The 8,273-nt window shown below is 47.4% G+C and overlaps 1 protein-coding gene across 3 annotated transcripts; it reads left to right on the top strand.

The window, feature by feature from the left end:
* Positions 1-702: 702 nt before the first annotated feature.
* Positions 703-5,931, top strand: TSSC4 (tumor suppressing subtransferable candidate 4). Of its 3 annotated transcripts, none has more exons than XM_039538725.1 (4): positions 703-859; positions 1,533-1,655; positions 3,607-3,679; positions 4,314-5,931. In XM_039538725.1, the coding sequence occupies exon 4, from the start codon at positions 4,399-4,401 to the stop codon at positions 5,443-5,445; it is 1,047 nt and encodes a 348-aa protein (XP_039394659.1). In that variant the 5' UTR covers positions 703-859; positions 1,533-1,655; positions 3,607-3,679; positions 4,314-4,398; the 3' UTR covers positions 5,446-5,931. The 3 variants fall into 3 exon arrangements, with proteins under 3 accessions (XP_039394659.1, XP_039394661.1, XP_039394660.1); XM_039538726.1 differs by lacking the exon at positions 703-859 and adding an exon at positions 900-918; XM_039538727.1 differs by lacking the exon at positions 3,607-3,679.
* Positions 5,932-8,273: the final 2,342 nt, after the last annotated feature.

The following is an 8,273-nucleotide window of genomic DNA, read 5'->3' as shown; positions in this document are numbered from 1 at the left end:
GGTGGAAGTTTCGCCTAGGTCGTGAAACATCCTTGCACTGGCCCTGGTTATCTATGTTCTGTTCCCAGAGTTACTACCAAAGTTCTGGGTGATCTTCACCTCCCTGTGCCTCAGTTTTCTCATCTGTAAACTAGGGATAGTTGGTACCAACCCAACCACCCATGTAAGTGCTTTGAGATCAATGGATGAAACGTGCTCTGTATGTGCTAAATAGGTGGGAGGCGTAAGAGCAGACTAGAAGGGGGCTCACTCTCAGGCTGGGTCTCTGGTTCCTACTGTAATAGACGTGATAAGTGACTACAGTGGTTGGGCACATTGCACTTTGCCCTGTAGCTGCGCTGGCTGCAGGAGCGCTGTGGGGAGCAGCAATGTTGGGCACATTGCATTCACCATACCCCAGCTAGTTCACAGGCCCCTGTAACATGGGGCGGTGCAGTACCAGTGCCCGCCAGCACAGGGCACTATTTAAGTTGGCTCCCGCTCTCCCAGGCCTGGGGGTAGAGCCCTGTCCTCTGATCAGCCCCAGCCTGGCCCTAACGACCGCCCTGCCCCATCCCTCTGCTCTGGCCAGGCCTCTCAGGCGAGCCCGAGCCCGGCGCACTGGAGACTACAACTCCCAGGGGGCAAAGCGGGTGGGTGTTTCTGCCCCCCCCTCCCGCTTTGCCTCATGGGAATAGCAGCTCTGGGGGCTGGGAGCTGTGGCTCAGCGGGCGGTGGGGACTCTGCTTCCCAGCGTGCTCCGCGCGGGCCGCCGCGGCTGACGGCGCCCTTCCTGTGCGCGCGCGCTGCGGGGTGCGGCCGGATGTACCCGCCTGGGCCGCGCGCTGCGAGGAGGAGCGGTTGGCTCGCGCTCCGTGAGGTACGGGCCGCGCGTGTTCCCGCCCTGCCCGCGGCGGGCTCGGGCTCGGGCTCGGGCGGGTCGGTTCCCTGGCCGGCCGGGGACAGCCCGCCCGCCCCGGGGAATTGCCCCCTGGCTAGTCACAGGCCCGTGGGCCCCTCCCTGCCCGGGGCTACAGCCCCCTTGAACCGAGCCCCGCCCCCCGGGGTCATAGGTCCCCGAGCTCCGCCCCCATCTAGCGTCACAGGCCCCGGGCCCAGAACCTCCCTCCCGCTCCATCGTCTCAGCCCTGCCGGGGGGGGGGGGGTCACAGCCCCTCCCCAGTGCCTCCAAACCCTGCCTGGGGGGGGGGGTGTCACAGCCCCTCGCCAGTGCCTCCCCTGCATCAAAACCCTGCCTGGGGGGGGTCACAGCCCCTCCCCAGCATCATAACCCTGTCTGGGGGGGGTCACAGTCCCCCTTCCCCTGCATCACAGTAGGATCACTGCCTTGCACTGGGGAGCTGTGAACTCAGCACACGACACGCTGCAAGGCTGTCAGATGCTGTTGTCTGTCTAAAATACTGACGGGGCCCCCCTGGTCTACTGCTAGGGGATCTGAGATCCATCACTAACAGCTGTCTCCTGTAAAGCTTTGCCCTGGAGGGTGGTAACAGCTGACCTAGGGTGACTGTGCTCTCTGGCCCCCCCTGCAGCAGGAGGAGGAAGGAGGAGAGCCTGATTGAGAACAGCATGGAAGATTCTCCTGGAGACCTGTCCATTCAGAGAGATGCCATCTTGTCTGAGTTGTACCATATTCAGATCACCACGGAGAAACTGTGAGTCTCCTTGGGATGTAGGGGTCAGTACTCTTGGCCTTTGTTGTTGAGGTGGAAGAGGTTTTCAGAGTTTGGGAACTTTTCCTTTCTGTCTTTCTGCCAGTCCCAGCTGTGGTGAACTGCCAGTTTGAAAGCAGTCCTTATGCAGGTGCATTTGCTCCTTTCTCCTTCATGTAGTTTGGAGGATTGCTGTTGTTTCTGCAAAAGCTATTGAACCATGTGCTATGACTGTAAAGTGTCATAGGGCCAGATTTTCAAGTGCTCATCTTCCACTTCACCCAGCTAAAGGCCGTATTTTCAAGTGCACCCATTGTGACATGTCCAGATTTTACTCCTAGGGCGTTCAGTGCCAAACAGTTAAAAATTCTACACGCAATATTCTGCAAAATTCTGCAAATTTTCAAAATAACACTACATAATCACACCAGTTTCAATTATTTTGGTAATTTATTTCAAAATAACTGTCGGCAAATGTCCATGTAACAATACTGACACAAAAAGTCCCCCAGGAGTAGAGAGTTAAAGAAACCCCTAATACAACCCGGTTCCTGTTTTGCTCTGCCACCTTTCCCACTCTCCCCCCCAGAGCCCAACCCTGGGGCCGCCCAGCCCTGGGGCCCCCCAGCCAATACACTGGAACCCCCCACCCCAAACCCAGATGTGGGGCCCCCCGGGCCACATAAATGCACACACACATACCCCCGAGCCCAGCCATGGCCCCTCCTGCCTCCCCTGAAAACCCGAGGATCCAGTGGGAGAAACAGCCTGATGCTTGGTCCCAGGCTTTCATGGAGTTTCCTGCATGGTGCCCTCTCCTTCCCTCTCGGCATGCTGGGAACTGCAGCTGCCAGGAACCCTCTAGCCCCCTCTCCCTCCTCTCAGCTGTATATTCAATGTGTGAGCTGGGCTTTGCTGGCTCCAGTAGCCCCTACTGGCAGCTAGCAGCACTGCAGCCCATTTCTGTGGAGGAAAAGGAAATTCTGCTCACACAACATTAATTTCTGCAAAATTCTGCATTGCACAGTGGCGCAGGATTTCTTCAGTCATAGACATAGACTCTGTGGGTGCTCCAGGGCCCCGCCGATCAGTGCCTCCTGCTCCCTCCTGCCGTGAAACAGCTGTTTTGTGGCGTGCAGAAGGCTGGGAGGGAGAAGAGTGAGAACGCGGCACGCTTGGGAATTGGGGGAACTGAGTGGGGTGGAAAGAGGTTGGGGGGAGTGGGGCCATGTGGAGAAGGGGTGGAGTGGGGCGGGGCCTGGGACACTGCTGGGGGATCAGGCACCACCTGTCACTTTGGAAAGTTGGCGCCTGTGTCCCCAGGAGTAAGATTTTTAAAGGAGTTCAGGACCCAATGTAAAAAATCTTTTTCTCTTCTTTTGATGTCTAACTGATTAAAGGTTTTCAAAATTTGGCCCCAATTGTGAGTGCTCAGCTCTTTTGAAATCTGGCCCATAGTTTTCTCCCACCTCTGTCCTGCAAATTTTACCATCATGGGTGTAGTGTGCAGTGCTGTTCATGATTACTATTATTTATCAGTTATTCTTGTTGACCACATTGATTTTGACACTCCTCTGCTAAAATTCTCTTTTTATTTAATCAAATTCAATTCTCGACGGGGTATTTTGTAGCCACTGGAAACTAAAAAGAAAAATTTAAAAAATCTGTTGTTTTTCTTCCCTATTGAACTCAGGCTGGGACCATGAATTTTGGCATTGGCATTATGTCCTGAGTGGCTTCATTGGTGTGTGTCTCAGTAGAAAGTGCAGACTTCTTTTTCCAAACTAAATCCCAGAAACATCTGCAGAATTTTTATTAGCACAGGCTCATGTCAAATATTAGGAATCAGGGCCACAGTTGGAGATGACTGAGAAATGTGCTAACTGTTGCTTTTAAAATACCTTTTTTAAAAAATGAATTTTCCTACCTTGTGATGTAGATATTTGTTTTCTAGGGTGCAGCAGCTGAGATCCTTGGTGGCTTTAACTGACCCAGAGGAAGGGAAATTGTTTCAGTCTCAAGAGACAGTGAGTGACTAGCACACTTTCCATGCCTATTTACAGTCTTTATTGAGAACCTATATTTATATAGCTTAGGCACATATTTTTCTACCTTAAAATTTTGCAGTGTATACATATATTTCTATATTGGAGGAAAAAACCCTGAATTGTTAATTAAAACTGGTGTAATAGCAAAAACCTATTTTAACTAGTCCTATATTCTGAAATAAGCCCTGTATATGTGCATTAATAGCTCACATTCATGCACAGAAGAATGGCTTTATTTCATACAAAAATTTATCAAGTGACAGAATGAGGTACATGTACCTGAGATTTGTAGCAATATGACTTGACACAGTACACACTGTCTGTCATGTACAACATCAGTTGAAATAAGGACAATCATAGTATTTTTTTAAATAGCACAGTGGATGCTGCCACCCCTTCCTCGGTGAGCCCTGCGACTGTTGAGCTCAGAATATAGCAGGGGTAATCTCCTCACACTAGCTCTTTTCTGTTTCATTTGCAGCACTTCTTAAGTCGCACAGTTTTCCATGGCCTTGAATTGCTGTGATGTGAACAGAAGAGTCTCTCAGGACATCCTGTTCTGATGTGGTTCTCATTTCACAGATGAATTTATATTTGTTCTTTCTCATTCCAGGCTTTAAAGTCACTGGATATTTGGAAGACCTTATTTGCTGCTGCTGGGCCTAATCCAGAGAGCACAGTTGAGTAACAGCCCAAAGATGGGAGATGAAGGTGCTGGTGAGCCCTTTATGGGTATAGTGGATGGCGGGGTCAAAGATTATGAGGGCACTCTACCTTCTGACACAGTTTCACTCAGTGATTCAGACTCTGAAGACTTTGGCTTAGCGGATGAAGCAGAAGTTGATACGATTTCTCCAGTGGAACCACCGTCTTTGGATGATGTAGGTTATGGATCAGATGAGATCCCTGATTCTTCAAACAGCAACCTTAAGTCTCCTGTCCAGCCATTCCATCTGAGAGGCATGAGCTCTACCTTCTCACTGCGTAGCCAGAGCATATTTGACGGCCTGGAAGGGGCAGCCAAATTAGCGGCGCCCTCTATGGCTGAAGATAACATTATTGATGGGAGGTTTAAGCGCCCTCTGCCCCCACCCACTCCTTTAAGCAAGATGGCTGCGGAAAGCCTTGGAAGGCAAAGCAAGCCACCCCCAGCTCCCAAAAGCTCTCCAGGAGTCCCGGATTACGTGGCACATCCAGAACGCTGGACAAAGTACAGCCTGGAGGGAGTTTCAGAGTCCAGTGATAAGACCAACAGGATGGCTGCCATGGAGTTCCTAGAGGGCTTGAAGAAGAAAGGAGGAGAACAAAGCTCAGCTATGCAAGACAGCTACACCCCATATTTCAACCAGGACCCGTCCAGCTATGGTGCTGGAAGGATAATATTTACCAAGCCCACAAAGATAGGCATGCGTAGTTCGGAAAGGAAAAGACCAGCAGAGGAGGATGGTAAGAAGCTCCTGAACACAAAGCAAGGTCTGAATGAGAAATCTCCCAAAAAGGGCAGTGACCTGAGGGAGGAAGATGAATTTGAGCTGGGCCATCTAGACATTGAAGGGAAGAAGACTATGGAGGAAGAGGAGCAGCTGAAGTTGGAGGACCTGGGTTCAAAAAGAGAACTTGGCACAGGTTCCGCTCACACAGGTGAAGATGCTTTGGTGGAAACCGTAGGGTTTCACGGTAGTAAGAAAAGGAGTAGGAAGCATTTTCGTCTCAAAGCAGACTATGAAGAGGCTGAAGAGTCTTAAGAGAGAAACTAATTATACCCATCCAGAGGCCTCAATGTTATTCCAGAAGGCTACCTTCGTTTGCTCTCTCTCAGCTCAGATCTCACTAGTGGGGCAGGAGGCAGGCATTTGTCTAGCACTCAGTTTCATGATCTCCAAATACACTATTTTTAGTAAGTTTGTCAGAAATTAAGGTACAAAAACCCTATGCCTGCAGGGAACACAGTGTGGGCACAGCACCTGGAGGGGTAGGGAGTGGGGTGTGTGCTCTTGAACAAGCCCTTGACTGACGCTGGCACAGTGTCAAGTCTTTGACCACAGAGATAACCTATCCTAACACAAGTACTTCAGAGTGAGGGAAGAGTGAGGGATCCAGGAGGACCCCCTGCCTTTCCCTATTCTTCCACCCTCTTATAAAAAATTAGAACCCCCGGTCAGTGCTGTAGAAGTCTGGGGTCAAAAGGGATCAGGATTGAAGAGGAGCATATAAGGTAGAGTTTTAAAGTATTAAAAGCCAAATCCAGTAGGATTAAGTTGATATCCTGATTCCCTACCTCTGGGATGGAAATATTCCCTTAATATGTACCTAATTGGGATCAGGTGGGACAAGGATTGAGCCATGCTTCCCCCACTGCCACCGAAAATAAAAACACAGTAAGTAACTGGTCATGAGCTGAGAGGGCACAATCAGGAGTGGCAAATTAAATGGTTTTTAAGGTAGTCTGAGTATTTTCCCTCTGTTACTTTCTAACATATCTTATTTGGTAAAAGTTTAAAAGAAACATGAGGCCTGTTGAGACAAAACATCTTTGGAAACATTTTAGCAAAGACATGCGTGAACGCCTCAGCTACTTCTCAACATACTGTGTGTACAACTGAAATTTGTGTGACAGTTTACTGACTGGTCAAGCAGCCACAAGCTTTTTCCCTGTGTGTGAGTGATGTGCTGTGCTGTGCTGATGTCTCACCTCCATAATTTGCAGTGCTTCCATTTTGACTCTTAAGTGGACTAATCAGAAGGGAAGGACTTGTACTAAGAGATTCTCTTTATACTTTGGATGTCAATAAAAACATTTAGTTGTAATTTGGTTTCTGGGTCTGTTTTCCACCTATAGTGTATTAGCATCAGACACAACTATGAATATTAGTAGCGAAGTATAGACACAATTTCATTTGGCAAGGTGGGATTTCAGGTAAGAATCAGAGGATTTTACTCTAAATATGTAGAGAGAGGCTTTTTTTTCCCCTCTCGGTCTTACTACTTTTTTTTTTTTTTTTGTAACACTGCAGTAGCTTTACAAGTGCAAATGGACTCATTAACACAACAATAATGAATGTTAAACTTTTACAGAGCACTTTACAAATATTCATGTGAGACAGGTTAGTAAGTTCTGACATTGCCTTTGGTTAGATGAGGGAAAACTGAGGTTGAAAAGTTACATTCTTAGAATGGATATTCATACTGTGTTTCTTAACGACTGGTCCGGTCCCTGAGATCTGCCTGCCACAGTTTAGGAAGGCAGCAAGACAGTCCCTGGTATCAAAAAGATTGAGAACCACTGCTATAAAAGACAGCACGTTGCTTAGGCAATTTGGCTTGATTTATCATGGCCAGTGTTGTAGATTAACAATTTAATATGCAATTAATCAGCCAAGTTGTAATATTTATAACTGGGCAGTAAAAGGCCATCTCTTCTTTCCTTGAAATCTGCAGTTTCACTACATTCATTCATTGTAGCTAGAGATCCATTGCTTAAACCCTCATGCAAACTTGGGAACATTACTGATAGGGTGCTTGAAATCTCTAGAGAGAAAATTCTTGGCTGCAGGACAGGAAGCATGGCTTCTTTTTCGCTTGTGCAGTCCAGAGCATCTGGTTGTTGCTTCCAGAAAAAAATAATTATGTACAATGGGTAGAGGGTGGGGCAGTAGTGTCAGTCTTGGAAACTGACCTTGTCCAGGACAGATTGGCTTGGCGTGCAACAATGAGGAACAATTAGAGACTATGGACATTCATAGGACATACCTAAATACATAAATCTTGCTGGTTTGAAGGGGACGGGCAAAAACTCAGATGAGGTATAACTTCCAGAGTAGTCACCGTATAGTTTGCTTTCAAATAAGGATCTGAATTCACTGATGACATCAGTAATGGCAGGAAGTGTTTTGGTTTGACAAACCGACTACCTAAACACAAAGTGTCCCTAAAGCAGTAGCCATTGGTTCCACCTCTCTGTCCCTAAAGGTGAATGAACTATTGTAGCATGGATGCCAAAACTATTCCCCTGTGTAGGCCACAGTGATGTGACACAGATGACTTGAAAATAAGATGAGCAAATTCCTATAGGAGGAAGTCCTTAACACCTTTATTTCCATTAACAAGAACCTCTTGCTTGAAAGCTGAGCATAAAAGGCATTATGACCTGATCTTCAATTTTTTTTTATTTTAAATTTTTGTGTGGGTGGTGCTTTTCTGAGATCAAGAAACCTGATGGGGGAGGTGTATAACTTACCAAGAGCAGCATTTATGATACATAGGAGCCTATAGGTATAATATTTACTAGGAAATCCAATTTAATTGAGGCATGTCCATCCAAGAAAGCCAGAAGTCCACTACATTTTGCCAATAGTAGTGTATTTACATGAATCCAAAAGGTTGGGCACTATCCCTACCAAATTACAGGAAGAGAACCTTTTAAGTAGTAAAATTCAGTTTATTTGTGTATGCTATCTCGTACAAAAGTATAACAAGGTTTCACAGCCAGTTAGCCTATATGTGCAAATAAAGTCAATGTCAAATATACAAGTGTAATATTTGTAGCTACTGTAATGAAAAGAGAGAAGGTGAA

This window comes from Mauremys reevesii, linkage group 4 (genome assembly GCF_016161935.1).
Source record: "Mauremys reevesii isolate NIE-2019 linkage group 4, ASM1616193v1, whole genome shotgun sequence".
NCBI lineage: Eukaryota > Metazoa > Chordata > Testudines > Geoemydidae > Mauremys > Mauremys reevesii.
The sequence above is the reverse complement of the archived record's forward strand: the minus strand, read 5'-3'. Positions and strand labels throughout refer to the sequence as shown.